The sequence below is a fragment of the Petromyzon marinus genome, unplaced genomic scaffold (assembly GCF_048934315.1).
Source record: "Petromyzon marinus isolate PM22_M1 ecotype Great Lakes invasive population unplaced genomic scaffold, UKy_Petmar_22M1.pri1.0 PM_G_Scaffold_72, whole genome shotgun sequence".
In the NCBI taxonomy this organism is placed as follows: Eukaryota; Metazoa; Chordata; class Hyperoartia; order Petromyzontiformes; family Petromyzontidae; genus Petromyzon; species Petromyzon marinus.
In genome coordinates this window covers 73,144-91,648 of record NW_027423027.1, presented here as the reverse complement: position 1 = coordinate 91,648, position 18,505 = coordinate 73,144, and the positions used below count along the sequence as shown (strand labels likewise).

At 44.3% G+C, this 18,505-nt stretch overlaps 1 protein-coding gene and 1 long non-coding RNA gene across 2 annotated transcripts; both read left to right on the top strand.

The window, feature by feature from the left end:
- Positions 1 to 2,409: 2,409 nt before the first annotated feature.
- On the top strand, positions 2,410 to 4,757 carry LOC142920533 (uncharacterized; the record flags this gene model as incomplete). The annotated part of the gene is made up of 1 exon (XM_076062816.1): positions 2,410 to 4,757. A coding segment is annotated over one exon (1,080 nt), but the record flags the coding sequence as incomplete, so codon positions are not given.
- Positions 4,758 to 14,354: 9,597 nt separating this feature from the next.
- On the top strand, positions 14,355 to 16,830 carry LOC142920525 (uncharacterized). The gene is made up of 3 exons (XR_012938879.1): positions 14,355 to 14,410; positions 14,691 to 14,756; positions 15,872 to 16,830. It is a non-coding gene; the product is annotated as an uncharacterized LOC142920525 (long non-coding RNA).
- Positions 16,831 to 18,505: the final 1,675 nt, after the last annotated feature.

Here is an 18,505-nt window from a genome sequence, read left to right as displayed (position 1 = left end):
CACACAGTGACACACACAGCGACACAAAGTGACACACAGTGTATACACATAGTGTACACACACACAGTGTACACACACAGTGAACCAATAGCTCAGATGTGTAGTCATTTCTGTGACCAGTCACTAGCTAATCACTCAGTTGTTTCAATGCTGGAATTCGCCTAGTTATTTCAATGCTAAATTCTCCTGTTTGATTTGTACTAAGGGCCTCGGTGAATGTGTATGCTCTGACTTTAACGTAGCTATTTCTGCAGCAGGTACAAGCTCAATTTCTGCAGCAGGTACAAGTTAATCACTCAGCTATCTCAATGCTAAATTCTATGCTAATTCCATTGTCAAGATGTGTATGCCTTAACTTAGCTATTTCAATGCTAAATTCTATGCTAATTCCTTTAACAATGGGTGCCTCTGCGGGTGTGTATGCTTTAACTTTTAACATAGCACTTTCTGTGACCAGTCACAAGCTAATCATTCAGCAATTTCAATGCTAAATTATATGCTAATTCCTTTGTCAAGGCGCTTTGTTCCTCTCACACAGCTTAAAGGCCGTATCTGAACGTGGCTCTTTCACTCCAGCGCTGTCCTACCAGACAGTCTCGCCCCCTTCACCTGATGAAGGCCGCTTGTGTTGTGGCCGAAACGTCGTGAGAATATTATTGTGTTATTTTATTTTATCAATTTATTATTTTATTATCATTCTACGTGACTTTACCGAAAGAACCAAAGAAGATTCTCTAATTTATTTAGTTACGGAGCCGCTCATTGTGGGAGGAGCGTGTCTCGTACTCCGGAAGTGACGTCATGTCACCTGCTGCCGCGTGACGTCACGAGGTAACTGGAAGCTATCGCTTCCTTCACTGAAATCCGAGGTGAGAAATTCTCATTGCGATTCTGGTTGTTGTGGTGGTGGTTGTGGTGGTTGTTGTTGTTTACCAAGGTAGAGCCTCTCTCGTAGGGATGTCAGTTGAGTAGCAGCGAGCATGGGAATCGATGTCCAGGTTGGAACTTTACAACGCGGGGCCTAGCAACGCGGGGCCTTGCCTCCTGCCCTCGCCTGATTGTGTTTACTTTAATTATCTCGCTTAAGTTTAATTTGTCTTCACCCGGCTCGCCACTTTGTAACTTTGTTTTATTGTCAATATTCACGCAGTTTTTATTTTCATTTTTTGTTAGCAGGCCAAGCCCGCTTGAGCTGCTATACCGCTCTTGTCATCAGAAGCGACCTGCCCACAACAACACAAGGTGAGGCTTTGTCAACGTGTGTGAATGTTTTGACTTAAAACTTTGGTGACTGCAGGAATTTATATTCTTGGTTCTTTCGGTAAAGTCACGTAGATAGAAAATTAAATGAAAATAACAATAAAAATAAATGTAAATAAAGCAAAACAACTCACGTCGTTTTGATCGCAACACAAGTGGTCTTTATTTAATGTAATTGTATTATCTGTTATTGTTATTTTCTATCTACGTAACTTTACCGAAATCAACAAGAATACGTGTGTCAATGTCTATCGGTCAAAGACGCTAAACGGAGTGACGCGCAAACTCCAAATATACAGCAGGCGTCAGGGTCGGGATCGAACCCACGACTTCCTGTATACCAGGTGAGGTAGTTAACATCTCACCACGGAGAGAGACACGCAAACTCCAGTTAGCCTCGGATATGTTCGTTGATACTCGATTAATTACTTGGTGGAGTGAGGAAGCATTCATGCCAAGCAGATGAAGGTGGCCAGGCATGATTCTAGACACGCCACCGCCTGTTTACCCAGTGACTACAGTTTGTGTTTGCAGTAACGTCTATTAACTCTGTTGAACACGGAGGTTATAGCGTAACAATATTTACTTTTGTTTTCCTCTGGAACTCTTTATAATAATGGAAACAGGAGGTGAACACAGCACACACATTCAGCTGAAGTCGGAACTGTTCATCCCAGCATTCAAGGACATCTGAGCCTGGATTCACACCTCTAAGTTGCGATTGAACATTAATTTATGCATTTCTGCCTAACACAAATAGTTTTGTTTTCAACACCCTTTGCTATGTCAGCTGAATTTAGCTCTCATAAATATTCCTTTTGTGGCCAGACAGCTGAAATTGTGTACTCAGAGTTTTGGGTGAACATTCATTTTGCAGATACGTGGGCTTCCAGGCATGTTTATGACCATTTGCCCTCTCATTGTGTGCCATAACAGCCCTGTGATGAATTTGGGAAACTTTTTCACTACATCATGAATATATGAATAAGTATAGACGTCTAAGTCACATGTGACTGTATATATGCATTCCTCTGTGCCTCGATACTGACGTGTAGATGATGTGGATATTCTTATTTTCTGTCTGCAGCTGACGCTGGTCTGATGGAGCAAAGGCACTCAGCACAGCAGCTCGGTACGACAAGTCAACAATGCGACCAGCATGCATACAGCACGGATCGGACTGGAAATTTGACACAGCACCAGAGAACTCGCACAGGAGGGAAACCCTTCAAGTGCACTGTGTGTGACAAGGCATTTGCATGGCCATCAGTTCTTGAGACCCACCAGAGAACACACACAGGAGAGAAACCCTTCAAGTGCATTGTGTGTGGGAAGGCATTTTCACAGTCATCTGCTCTTAAAAAACACCAGAGAACACACACGGGAGAGAAACCTTTCAAGTGCAGTGTGTGTGGGAAGACATTTTCAGATTCATTTGCTCTTAAAACACACCAGAGAGCACACACGGGAGAGAAACCCTTCAAGTGCAGGGTGTGTGGGAAGGCATTTTCAGATTCATCTGATCTTGTAAAACACCAGAGAACACACACGGGAGAGAAACCCTTCAGGTGCACGATGTGCAGGATGGCGTTTACACAGTCAAGTAATCTTGTAACACACCAGAGAACACACACGGGAGAGAAACCCTTCAAGTGCAGTGTGTGCGTGAAGGCATTTTCACGGTCATCTGATCTCGTATTACACCAGAGAACACACACGGGAGAGAAACCCTTCAAGTGCAGTGTTTGTGGGAAGGCATTTTCACAGTCATCTGCTCTTAAAAAACACCAGAGAACACACACGGGAGAGAAACCCTTCAAGTGCAGTGTGTGCGTGAAGGCGTTTGCACGGTCATCTTCTCTTGTAAAACACCAGAGAACACACACGGGAGAGAAACCCTTCAGGTGTACTCTGTGCAGGAAGCCGTTTGCAGATTCATCAAATCTTCGAAGACACCAGAGAACACAAAAGCATCGGAAGATCCACAAGGAGCGGAGTCGGAGTCTGAAATCAGCTTGTGAAAGTCAAAGTGCCGCAATGAGCCCATCCCTCATGAAACAAGAACCGGACGAAAATCCCAGCTTGGACACTTTTAAAGGTATCGAGGTGAAATGTGAAGAAGTGATGAGCGAAGAAGTGAAGGTAAAATGTGAAGATGAAGATCCAACTCCAAAATGGGACCTTCACATCGTGAAGCAGGAGGAGAATTCTGACTGTGAGGCAGAGTGAGGCAACTCCCAGCAGTTTGTGGAAGTGGAGGTGTGGGTGGACTTGCTCCTAGACAATACAAAGTCAAGTGGAGACCTGGTAGATGTGTAAGCCAGAGACGATGTTGCTACAATAGATACACCTTTGTCACAGGCCTTTAATGACAAGAATGTGAAGTTGAACACTTTGTGGGCCCGTGGGTTGGGTAGATCTCTAACCAGGAGCAAGAGCCAATAAGCTCCCAAGCATTCACTATGTTATCATAATAATTTATTTTACACGGTGCTTGCTTAATCGCCTCAGCAACTCGGAGTTTTGTGTCGTACCTCGTCTGAAACACTCAAAGAGCATCCCCAAGTAGCAGCTGCCCCTGTGTGGCACAAGGTGGTGGCCCTGCACCGGCCTGCATGTGGACAAGAGCCTATCAGTAGGGGGCGATGATTGATGTGTCATCTCAGTTGTGTAGTTTGTAGGTAATGTTTAGAATTTGCTACATTTTCACTCAGACGCCAGCATGCAATGGCCTACTCATTTTGAATGACACAATAGTATGTTTTACATTCACTGTGAAGCAGACTGCAACTTTTTTTTTAAAGCTTCTTGTTAATATGATGTAACGTGATGCAGTATATTTCATTGCAGTAATCCAATTTTGTCAATATGCCTGTCAATAATTTAGAATGAATACTTGTCTGGTTTTGTGCATACTTGTAACATTTGATCGATAAGGGTCAAATATTGAATAAGTGATGTTAGGACAAAGTGTGTGTGTCTGTTTGGAAGTAACCTGTACAGAGAACTCAGGTGAGACCCGTTGTTCTTGTGATACAGGTCAAACGGTGTTTTTGTGATCCACGAAGCATCTGGAGCAACTCATTGTCTTTGAAATAGGTAGCACACTCGGATCATTCATGAGTTACAATGCATACCACTTGAAAGTTACACGTATAGGAGGAGGTACATTCTCTACAACACGAATTGTAGTTTTGTCTTACGTGGTGACGTAGATTTTGTCTAGCTAGGACTAGAAATGCTCCTTGCTGATTCACGTCTGGATGTTCGTAACCATCGGTTGAAGCAAACCCCACTGCTGTTGTTGAGACGCTGTGCACCAATAAGGGTCCAAGACATTGACGGCCTTCAGGCCAGGAAATTCACAACATTTGCACACAAAGGACGCATTCACGCAAATACCCCATGCTCCATTTTGAAGTTTTGAAATGAAGCATCTTTGAATTGTGTTGTTTTGAATTAGATGATTTTATTTCTTCATTAAAAGCTTGTTTCAATTTACATCTGGAAGACTTCATTGAAAAGGACATTTCATGTGAATTTTCTCTCGTCATTAAGTAGATGGCCTTGCCGGGGGTTCGGTTCGATGCGGACTTTCACCTGTTTGGGATTGCGGGATCGAGATAAGGCGACACGGAGCTGGCCGTGCGAGAAGACCGCCGTCTGCAGATCGATTCCAACGTAATCGAACGTCTGTCCCTGCGCCTCCGTCGTCCATGCAGGGGGTGCGTAGGTTTGCAGCGCCCCCTGCATGAAAACAACGGAAAGTGCAGCGCTCATCACAGATAAATAAAGTTGCGCGCTTATATTTAAAATGTTTTTCTTTTATAAGGTGATGTTGAAATCAGAAAGTGTTTGGCCAGTTGATGATTTCAATCAGATTTATTCATTTATTATGAACCACATATCTGAGCTTTTGTGGTCCTGTTGAGCTAAAGTTGGAAAAAGTCCGTGACTTTAACTTCGCTCAATATTGTAAACGTGTTTCTATTATTTAGGTATTGTTTAATACAAACTACTTCAGATAATGGGTTTCAAGATGTACTTGAATGGCACGTTCGTTGTTCCGGTGTTTAATGGCTTGGACGTCATGGCAAATGGCTTCCATCGATGTGGAAGTCAATGGTGGATGATAATTTGACATTTCGGTGTTGATTTGGAGTAGATTGTTTAACTGTTGCATACCGGGTGGTGAAATGGTTTGCCGAGTACCTGAACTGTTTGACCAAGTGAATTCATGAAGAGTTCGATACGAGTTTGAGCGTTAATATTCTTGCGGAACAACAAAGGTCGGATATTTTAAATATTCCTGATCGTACGTTTATTGCGACAATGTTCAAGGGGAACACGTGTGGAGGAGAGTTCCGGGTGAAGTCTCCCCTTACCTGGCAACCATGGTGGCTGTCCGCTGATCACTCTCGCTCCGTCACAGCTACGAGCTGTAGGGATGGGACGCTCCACCCTGGCGCTGTTTTCATTCACAGCACCAAGACTGGAGAGCCTCATCCCTGCAGTTCCCTCCTGTCGTGCCGCATCATTTACCGCGTAACGAGGCAACGTTTTCATGAGCAGTGCGTTCCACTACGAACCCACACGAGCGAACCATGTGCAACAGTGTGCATACATACAGACACGAACAAACACGCGGGTGCACATACACACACGAGCGCTTACTTGCAAACACGGACGGGTGGAGATGCACGCACGAGTGTGGTCACCACCTGGCTAGCTACACTAGTCACGTGATAACTAGTATAGTAAACTATACACTACACTATACACTACACTATACACTACTATAGACTACACTATACACTACACTATACTAAACTATACACTGCACTATACACTATTATACACTACACTATACACTACACTATACACTACTATACACTACACTACTATACACTACACTATACACTTTTATACACTACACTATACACTACGCTACTATACACTACACTATACACTACTATACACTACACTACTATACACTACTATACACTACACTATACACTACTATACACTACACTATATACTACACTATACACTACTATACACTACACTATTATACACTACTATACACTACACTACTATACACTACACTATACACCACTATACACTACTATACACTACACTATACACTACACTATACACTACTATGCAATACACTATTATACACTACACTATACACTACTATACACTACACACTATACACTACACTACTATACACTACACTACTACACAGTACACTACTACACTATACACTACACTATACACTACTACACACTAGTGCTGCACAAGTCCCCAAACTGCAAAGACAAAGGCTCCCCAATGTAGACTGACGCATCCACAGACGCACAATGGACCCACGGACTCGCACAGAAACCCACGGACTCATCGACTCCCACTGGGCGTGTGCTGTTAGCGAGCACCGGTGAGGGTCGCGATGGAACAACACCAGGGGCTGGTGTGGACAGAACCACGGCTGGCCGCTCGTCTCTCAAATTCTGATGTTAGCACCCCCACCCACCTCACCACCTTAATTATGGCTGAGTCCACCTAAGTGACGCTCAGGACTGCTTCAGGTAAGGGGCCGACCTTAAATGACGTCACGTGATTTTAGAGGATTTTTGACCCCCCCCATCGTCACACGACGTCACACAAAGTCAGACCCCTCCCCCTCAATTATGACGTCACAAAGTTCTGCCCCCCTCCCCCCCCAAAAATAAAACATGCTTCAAATCGCTTTAAACTATTGTTGTCATTGTAGTGCGTTGTAAATGTGGCGCTGCACTCTGATGTAGGTAGAAAACATTACAAAGTTTATTTAAGTAGAACGCGTTTATATTTATTTAAAGTTGCGCAATTTGATGTGACGTCACTTTTCTCAAACCCCCCCCCCCCCTTGTCACACATCGTCACAAACGTCTGACCCCGCCCCCCCCCCTCTAGGTGCGTGACGTCATTCACGGACGGCCCCTAATTGTCGCTGGTATTGGACGTGAGCGAGAATGGCGCAGCGCCGCTAACCGCTACGCCATGATGGTGCCCTTACCTGCATGAACGGAGACGCGGTCAGACGATGCGTGAGTCGCTGGTGCAGGCAGGACGAGTGATCTCGGGCGTACCTCCTGACATGGAAGGCGAGGGAGGTCGGAGTGCGCGTGTGAAGAGAGACGGCAAGGGGCAGGAGGAGAGGGGGGCGATCGGACGGAGCGGAAGCAGGAGCACGAGGGCAGGAGAGGCAGCGGAGCCGTGGAGGAGTCTGGGCGCGCTTGATGGTGAAAGTTGACGTGGACGCACGCTGCAGAAGAGAAGAAAATCTTCACGCTCGGCGCCACACACAGCCAGACGTAGCTCACCTCATCCGTCTTGCTGATGATGTGTAGGACGACTAGACTCTGATTGTCTTGTAGCTCTGTGGAAAGAAGGAGAGATGTCTTGGGTCCAACAAGGCCCTCTGCCACCGGTATGGGCGGGGGGGGGGGGTACCCTAGTGGAGGGCTGAGTGTGGGAGTGAGTCGAGGGGAGGGTGAGTGGTGGTTGACATGAATTTTAATTCCTATACATGCTATGTATTGTAACATTTATTGTCGTATGGTTTTACATATGGTAGAACATATAGGCTATTAGACGAGGACCAATTCAGTGGTAACATCGTTAACACGGACCCACATCGTCATCAGGGACCCACATTGTCAACAGGGATGCTCGCCTCGTCAATAGAGACCCACATCAAAAGCGACGCTCATCTCTTTAATCCGGACCCATATCATCAATCGGGACCCATATCATCAACAGTGACCCACAACATGAATATTGACACTCACCTCGTCAGTAGGGACCCACATCGTCAACAGTGACCCACAACATGAATATGTTCACGTTTTTCTTTTGTTGCGGTTGCACCCGAGTCAAGAGCCGCACGGCTCACAGGGCTCTGCACATGAAACTTAAATTAAACTGAAGACGACGTCTCGCCAGCATGCATCTATCCTCCACGCGTGGCCTCTGTCACGCGACTTCCACGATTTCGCCTGAGAGTCTCCCGCCGCGTGCCCCCATAGGTCTTCTCCATCGGTCGCTCGACCCGCGTAGACCATTCATCCGCATGGTCCACGTGGTCAAAGAAGAAGTTGGTACCAGCCGAGGCAGCACAACGCCAGTAACACAGACTCACGTTAATGGTCGATAAGAGTGAAGTACAGTACGTCATAACCCACTCATTTCAAATGTTTGCCACATTATTCGTTGCTATTGGTCACATAAAGAACTTGGAATTGCTAATGCTGTGCCACCTCAGGTTCTAAGGCAAAGTGAAATGTCTGCTCTGGGCCGGTCAAGGACACCATTTCTGGGATGAAACTATCACATTCACGACACGTGATAAAGCATTTAAGCAGTATGCCTGCTGTAATCATAGCAGGTACCACCACAGTATGCCCTGATGTAATTATAGCAGGTACCACTAGTCGGTATGCCTGCTGTAATCATAGCAGGTACCACCACAGCCAGTATGCACTGCTGTTATAGCATAAAAAATATAACGATACTATCATAGAATGTTAACTAAACGAGCATAAATTTGTAACTAATTTAGGATAAACATTAAACTTAATGAGTATGGATAAATAAACTACATTAGCATACAGATTAAAACTAATTAGCATACCAAAATTAGCATAGGACAACCGTTGACCAATCGCTGCGCACCATCGCCGGAGACGCTCCCAGGTTTGCCTCTCGACCAATCGGATCGCTGGCCTTCCCCCCCCTCCCCACTTTGGCACGCGGCGACCAATCAGATCGCGGGAGGACGCTACCATTTATAATGCCCTGCAAGCTGAACCCCGCGCGCCCATGTGCGTGTGAGTGTTTAGTTTTGTTTTAATTATTTTAATCATTAAAGTTCGCGAGTGTCAAGGTAAGCTACGTTGACTTTCTTTTTTAAAACATTTTCTCAAGAGAACCGTTGTTGCTGCTGCTGCGACTGTTGTTGTGAAAGGCCCGGTACACCCTGAGCCCTTGCCTAGACTAGGACAGCCTTGATGTCACGTGGGTCCACACTCTTTGCTTTCGGTAAAGTCACGGAGGTAGAAAATAAAATGTATTTATTATTTAATTTAATTACATTTTATTTTATATCTACGTTAAATTTCATTTAAAATTTTAATTAATTTAATTAAAATGTATTTTATACCTACGTAATTTTTTTTTATAAATGAATGAGTTTTATAATTTAATTTAAATTTATTTTATACCTACGTTAAATTTTATTTAAATTGTAATCAATTAAATTGTATTTATTTTATTTCATACCTACGTTAAATTAAATTGAAATTTTTGATAAATTATCATATTTTTTTTACATTTATTTTATTTAATACCTACGTTTAATTTAATTTTTAAAATATATTACATTACTTTATTTAAATTAATTTTATTTTATACCTACGTTAAATTACATTTTTAATAAATTAAATTTATTTTATTTAAAAAATTTAAATTAATTAAATTTATTTTATTTAAATTGCATTCATTTTATACCTACGTTAAATTAAATGAAATGCTTTAATAAATAAAATTAATTTTATTTAAATTAAATTTATTTTATTTCATACCTACACATGTACAGTCATTTTAACTGCTCTGACTGCTACAAGCTAAGTGTGGCCTGGAATCGTATTATTAAGTAATACATTTTACAATTACAATTCCTTATAGAGGAACCCCATACTAATGAACTGACTACGTATATATATAATTAAAAGACCGCACGCAGATATCGCAAAAAGGACCCCGTTGTCAATGATATAATTCGATGTACGTACAGCAGTTGCATGCAGTTAATGATGTACGTACAGCCGTTGCTGTACGTACATCATTAAAATTACACCGATTGTAATACGTCACCAAAGACGACACAATTTTAATTTGACCCCCGGGTCTGATCGCGTTAACTGTGCAGGTGGCGGGTCTAGAGGTTACTTGCACGTGTGTGCAGCTTGTTGAATATTGACGTGCGATGACTTGTGGAGAGGAAGAATGATGATGATGGCGATGCAAGTCTTGAAGTCTGACGCTGTTCTCTGAGTCGTGTAGCCTACCGCGTGCCACTTTGGGGATTGCGTAATGTCATTTTAGTTTCCTCTGTGGAACTTTTTATTTTGTTGATTCTAGCGATGTAACTGACGTAGGGCGGGCTTGGGAGCGGCGTTGACGATGTATTTTGGCGTTACACCAACCAGCACCTTTGCATTCAGAAGTTGGAGGTGCTTTGATTGTTACAGCGAGAGGTGGAATCGTCACCGCCATCGTCATGGGTTTAAGTGGGCACGGAGCCCGTCAAGGGAATGGGTAGGTAGAGGAATGGGGTTGGAGAGTATACACAACTTGCATTTCTAGTCATTTCAACAATTTATGGGCATGCGCATCATTAACAGTATCCTGATTGATGAGCAAAACAAAATCGCAATTTAATCGTGAATCTATTGTCATAAATGAGTCCGAAATATCAATAGTCATGCTCAAAACCGCATTCCTATTATAAAAATGATTGTACCCCCCATTCATGATGACAATTCCAATGTGGTCATTATGATGCTCAGAATTACACTTATATTCTCAGAATCATGAACATTTATTAAAATAGTGTGCTCAAAATGCTCATTTAACAATTTCAACATGTACACAATCAATTCCAAGATTCTAATCAAAGTAAGTCCTATGTATCGTGGTGTTTTCATGCTTAACCATTATTGCGCGCCCCCCAAAAAAATATATACAAAAGTCTATTTTTATAATGTTTGCACGGTGTACAGTCTGGAAATTACCCACATGGCAAAGTTCCAGTTTGGTGCGTGTCGGGAAGTACGCTAAACATTTTGAACAGACGCACATATTCACAACTTTGCCTTTGGTATATATGGAGATTAGTAATAACTTGTTAATTTAACTACTTTCATGTTGACTGATTGGAACTACGAATAGCACTGTCTCACCACGGGGCTTATCGCGTGGTATCTGGGCACTTTATTTGAAACGTAAACCCCACAGTGTGTGAGTACAATTCCTCGCAAGTTGCGTCCACAGACAGACAGACAATGACGTTTCTAGGTAAGAGTAAGAAATGAATCTACGTGTCGAGGAGAGACGAGAGAGCCAAGAGGTCACCTCGGGAGATGGGGCGGCGCGTCAACCTTAGTCACGTGACTGAAGGAGTGTGGGCGTGCCGTGCGTACGTGTGTCGTGTGTGTACCGTGTGTGTGTACTGTGTGTGTGTACTGTGCGTGTGTGTGTGTACTGTGTGTGAGTACTGTGAGTGTGTGTACTGTGTGTGTGTCGTGTGTGTGTACTGTGCGTGTGTGTGTACTGTGCGTGTGTGTGTACTGTGCGTGTGTCGTGTGTGTGTGTACCGTGTGTGTGTACTGTGCGTGTGTGTGTGCTGTGCGTGTGTACTGTGCGTGTGTGTGTGTGTACCGTGCGTGTGTGTGTGTACCGTGCGTGTGTGTGTGTACTGTGTGTGTGTACTGTGCGTGCGTGTGTACTGTGTGTGTGTACTGTGCGTGTGTGTGTATTGTGTGTGTGTGTACCGTGTGTGTGTACACTGTGTGTGTGTGTACCGTGTGTGTGTAACGTGTGTGTGTACTGTGCGTGTGTGTGTGTAACGTGTGTGTGTGTACTGTGTGTGTGTGTAACGTGTGTGGCGGTAGTCTAGCGGTTAGTGCGCTGCTCTACAAACATGACGACCCGAGTTTGATTCCCGCTCACTGCCAACACCCAGTGACGATTCTTTAGGATATGTTTTTCAAACGAACGGTTGTTTGGGTTGCGTTGTGTTCATTAAAGTTACTTGCAATTCAAATACAGGTGTGTTGTTTGTGGTTGTGATGCCAGATGATAACATTGTGAGGAGCAATGCCTGAATCCTTACCCTTGGGGTTCCTCTAGAAATGGCAAAAAGCCACTGAGTGTGGCCATGTGGAGGAGAGGATGCTACTCTGTACAGAGCTGGACCGGTACCGCCTGGATCTCTGTGGCATTCAGGAGATCCAGTGGACCGGATCTGACTCCAATCATCATGAGGGGTGTAGAGTCCTCCACTCAGGGGGCAGGAGACTGCCAAACAACAAGGAGTGGCTCTTATTCTGAAAAAAAGAATGAAGGCGGCGTGGGAAGGTGGCGGCGAGGTGTGGGAAGCTGTAAGCCCCAGGCTACTTTGGGCTCGCCTCCCCATCAACAGGAGGCAGAGAATAGTGGTGGTGGTGGTGGCTGCTTACGCCCCCACCGAAGACGAACATCAGTGGAGGGATGCAGGCAAGCCCGTGGATTCAGATTCCTTCTATAACCTCCTGTCACAGGTGTTAGCTAAAAGTGGCCCCTCGGGATAGAGTCATCATGTTGGGTGACTTCAATGCCCGAGTTGGTGATGATGCTGGCACCTGGTCTGGAGCGATTGGAAGGCATGGGCCAGATCAACTCAATAACAACGGTAGGAGGCTGTTAGACTTCTGTGGAGCCTGTGGGCTTGTCATTGCCAACACGCTGTTCTGGCATCTGTGCATCCAGACAACATCGTGGATTCACGCCGGGTCCAAGCAAGAACATCCGCTGGACTATATAGCAGTGGACCAGCGAATGCAGGCCCATGTCCTTGACACCAGAACCTACAGTGCTGTTGACCTCACTGACCATTAGCTTTTCATATGTAAGATCTGTGGGCTGGGTAAATCTGTGAGCAGGAGCGAGAGATAATTAAGCTCCCAAGCATTCACTACGTTATAAACAACATTTTCACTCATAAGTCGCTTGCCTAATTGCCTCAGCAACTCGGTGTTTCGTATCGAATCTCATCTCAAACAATCGAAGGGCGCCCCCTAGTGGCAGCTGCCCCTGTGTGGCACAAAGTGGCCCTCCACAGGCCTGCACGTGGCATGAGTCTGTCGGTAGGGGGCGATCATTGACGCGTCATCTCCCTTGTGGAGTTTCTGGATAATGTCTGGAATTACCACAATTTTGACCGTGACACCAACATGCAATGACCTGTGCGTTGTGAGTGACACAATACTCTGTTTGACATCCGCCGTGAAGCAGAACAGCGCATAATGTGGTGAATGTTACTGGGGTAGCCAGGTGTGCCTGTCGGATTTGAACTTTGAACCTCTGCAACAAATAGAGAATGCGCTACCATATTCCTGGTTCTTTCGGTAATGTCACGTAGATAGAAAACAAAATAAAATGTTTAAAAATAAAATAAAAAAACAAGTAAAAATAATACATTTTGAAAAATAAATTGATGATAAGATGCCATGGGTCGACTGACTCAGATGACTGCTCAATGCACCGCCTTTGCCCTCCACTACACACACACAGTGTGTACGTACACACTGTGTATGTATGTACGTACACACACAATGTACGTACATACACACACAGTGTGTACAAACACACACAGTGTGTACGTACACACTGTGTGTGTGTGTACATACACGCACACACAGTGTGTACGTACATACACAGTGTGTACACACACATACACTGTGTATGTACATACACACAGTGTGTACGTGTACACACACAGTGTGTACACACACACACACTGTACACACAATAATGTCCACGTTGTTGTTGCTCAGTTCACACACCCAAGGGAGGGGGCAATGGAAAATGAAGCTAAATCAACTTAAACTCCATCTCCGCTCTGTGACGTCACCACTCAGCATGACCTCATCGGCATGAAGTGCCAGCGGGAGGTGTACCTCGCTAGTGACATCATGTCACCAAGGTATTCACACTCTCCCAACCCCGTCCACGGTGCTCTTGAGCGTGACGTCACCTCCGCTTGGGTCACTGCCGATATCAATCCAGTGGCAATCCTTATTTGGGCAAAGCTACGCCCAGTGACTGGCGGTTCATTAACATAATGTATTTGTTGAAGCCGTTGAGAGTTTATTGCGACGAGTTCAGCAGCCACGCCCCATCCCTCGACATATGGGCCGGACTCATTAACATAATTTATTCAGTTACAGAGCTGCTCATTTGAGGGGCGTGTCTCTTACTCTGGAAGTGACGTCATGTTACCTGCTTACCCGCGTGACGTCGCGAGGTAACAGGAGGCTGCCGATCCGCGCTTGCACTGAAATCCGAGGTGAGAAATTCTCATGGTGGTAGTGGTTGTTGTTGTTTACCAAGGTAGAGCATCTCTCTCTCGTAGGGATGTCAGTTGAGTAGCAGCGAGCATGGGAATCGATGTCCAGGTTGGAACTTTACAACGCGGGGCCTAGCCACGCGGGGCCTTGCCTCCTGCCCTCGCCTGATTGCATTCACTTTAATTATCTCTCTTAAGTTTAATTTGTCTTCACCCGGCTCGCCACTTTGTAACTTTGTTTTATTGTAAATATTCACGCAGTTTTTATTTTTTTCACCAGGCCAAGCCCACTTGAGCTGCTATACTGCTGTTGTTATCAGAAGCGACCTGCCCACAACAACACAAGGTGAGGCTTTGTCAACGTGTGTGAATGTTTTGACTTAAAACTTTGGTGACTGCAGGAATTAATATTCTTGGTTCTTTCGGTAAAGTCACGTACATAGAATATAAAATAACAGATAATAAATTTAATGAAAACTAAAAAAAAATTAAATGAAGCAAAAAACCCACGACGTTTCGATCGCAACACAAGTGGTCTTTATCTTATTAAATTTAATCTGCTATTTTTATTTTCTATCTACCTGACTTTACTGAAAGAACCAACAATACGTGCGTCCATGTCTATCGGTCAAAGACGCTAAGCGCGTGCCGCTGTTGACTCTGAATGTGTGGAGGGGAACACCTTCACCACGGGGAGAGAGAGACAGAGACACGGATAGCCTCGGCTATGTTGATTGATCCTCGATTCATTACTTGGTGGAGTGAGGAAGAATTAATGCTGAGCAGATGAAGGTGGCCAGGCATGGTGCTGGTCACACCGCCACCTGTTTACTCATGGCAGTGTGTGACAGTGTCAAGTTTGTTTGCAGTAAAGTCTATTAACTCTGTTGAACACGGAAGTTATATCAAGACAATAGTTTATTTTTGTTTTCCTCTGGAACGCTTTGTAAGAATGGAAACAGGAGGTGAACACAGCACACACATGCAGCTGAATTCGGAACTGTTCATCCCAGCATTCAAGGACATCTGAGCCTGGATTCACACCTCTAAGTTGCGATTGAACATTAATTCATGCATTTCTGCAAAACACAAATAGTATTGGTGTCAACACCCTTTGCTATGTCAGCTGAATTTAGCTTTCATAAATATTCCTTTTGTAGTCAGACAGCCAAATTTGTGTGCTTAGAGTTTTGGGTTAACATTCATCTTGGAAGATATGAAGGCTTCCAGGCATATTAATGACATTTTCCCTCTCATTGTGTGCCCTAACAGCTCGTTGAGAGAAACCCTTCAGGTGCACTCTCTACGTGAAGGCGTTAGCACGTTCATCAAATCTGATGAATTTGAGAAAATTTTCATTACATCATGAATATATTAATAAGTATAGACGTGTAAGTCACGTGTGCATTCCTCTGTGCCTGACGTGTAGATGGTGTGGATATTCTTTTTTTATGTCTGCAGCTGACGCTTCCTCTGCAGAATTGTTCTGATGGAGCAAAGGCACTCAGCGCAGCTCGGTACGACAAGTCAACAATGCGACCAGCGTGCATACAGCACGGACCTGACTGGAAATCTGACACGGCACCAGAGGAGTCACACAGGAGAGAAACCCTGCAAGTGCACTGTGTGTGGGAAGGCGTTTGCATGTTCATCTGTTGTTAAAAAACACCAGAGAACACACACGGGAGAGAAACCCTTCAAGTGCAGTGTGTGTGGGAAGGCGTTTGCAGATTCATCAAATCTTCAAGTACACCAAAGAACACACACGGGAGAGAAACCCTTCAAATGTACTGTGTGTAACAAGGCATTTGCATGGCCATCAGTTTTTCAGATCCACCAGAAAACACACACGGGAGAGAAACCCTTCAGGTGCAGTGTGTGTGGCAAGGCGTTTGCACAGTCATGTAATCTTGTAAAACACCAAAGAACACACACGGGAGAGAAACCCTTCAAGTGCAGTGTTTGTGGGAAGGCATTTGCACAGTCATTTGATCTTGTAAAACACCAGAGAACACACACAGGAGAGAAACCCTTCAAGTGTGCTCTGTGCGGGAAGCCGTTTGCAGATTCATCAACTCTTCGAAGACACCAGAGAACAAAAAGGCATCACAAGGAGCGGAGTCGGAGTCTGAAATCAGCTTGTGAAAGTCAAAGTGCCGCAATGAGCCCATCCCTCATGAAACAAGAACCAGACGAAAATCCCAGCTTGGACACTTTTAAAGGTATCAAGGTCAAATATGAAGAGGTGAAGGTGAAATGTGAAGAAGTGATAAGCGAAGAAGTGAAGGTAAAATGTGAAGATGAAGATTCATCTCCAGAATGGGACCTTTACATTGATGAAGGCAACGTGAAGCAGGAGGAGAATTCTGACTGAGGCAGAGTGAGGCAACTCCCAGCAGTTTGTGGAAGTGGAGGTGTGGGTGGACTTGCTCCTAGACAATACAAAGTCAAGTGGAGACCCGGTAGATGTGTAAGCCAGAGACGATGTCGCTACAATAGATGCACCTTTGTCACAGGCCTTTAATGACAGTAATGTGAAGTTGAGCACTTTGTGGGCCCGTGGGTTGGGTAGATCTTTAACCAGGAGCAAGAGCCAATAAGCTCCAAAGCATTCACTATGTTATAACAATTGCTTTTACATGGTGCTTGCTTAATTGCCTCAGCAACTCAGAGTTTTGTGTCGTACCTCTTCTGAAACACTCGAAGAGCATCCCCAAGTAGCAGCTGCCCCTGTGTGGCACAAGGTGGTGGCCCTGCACCGGCCTGCATGTGGACTAGAGCCTGTCAGTAGGGGGCGATGATTGATGTGTCATCTCAGTTGTGTAGTTTGTAGGTAATGTTTAGAATTTGCTACAATTTCACTCAGACGCCAGCATGCAATGGCCTACTCGTTTTGAATGACACAATAGTATGTTTAACATACACTTTGAAGCAGACTGTGCAACTATTTTTAAAAGCTTCTTGTTAATACGATGTAACGTGATGCAGTATATTTCACTGCAGTAATGGTTAATATGCCTGTCAATAAATTTAGAATGTATACTTGTCTGGTTTTGTGCATACTTGTAACATTTGATCTGTAAGGGTCAAACATTGAATAAGTGATGTTAGGACAAAGTGTGTGTGTGTGTGTGTTTGAAAGTAACCTGTACAGAAAACTCAGGTGAGACCCGTTGTTCTTGTGATACAGGTCAAAGGGTGTTTTTGTGTTCCACGAAGCATCTGCCTCTGGAGCAACTCATTGTCTTTGAAATAGGTAGCACACTCGGATCATTAATGAGTTACAAGGCATACCACTTGAAAGTTACACGTATAGGAGGAGGTACATTCTCTACAACACGAATTGTAGTTTTGTCTTACGTGTTGACGTAGATTTTGTCTAACTAGGGCTAGAAATGCACCTTGCTGATTGACGTCTGGATGTTCGTTACCTATCGGTTGAAGCAAACCCCACTGCTGTTGTTGAGACGCTGTGCACCAATAAGGGTTCAACACATTGACGGCCTTCAGGCCAGGAAAGTCACAACATTTGCACACGAAGGACGCATTCACGCAAGTACCCCATGCTCCGTTTTGAAGTTGTAAAATGAAACATCTTTGAATTGTGTTGTGTTTTGAATTGGATGATTTTATTTCTTCATTAAAAGCTTTTATCAATTTACATCTGGAAGACTTCATTGAAAAGGAGATTTCGTGTGAATTTTCTCTCGTCATTAAGTAGATGGCCTTGCCGGTGGTTCGGTTCAATGCGGACACAAACAGTGTACACACACACAGTGTACACACACATAGTGTACACACACACACACAGTGTACACATAGTGTACACACACACACAGTGTACACACACAGTTTACACACACAGTGTATACGCAGCGTACACACAGTGAACACATACAGTGTACACACACACAGTGTATGTACACAGTGTAAACACACGTAGTGTACACACACTGTATACACAGTGTACACACAGTGTACACACACACAGTGCACACACAGTGTACACACACACAGTGTACACACACTGTACACACTGTACACACATACAGTGTACACACAGTGTACACACAGGGTACACAGTGTACACACACA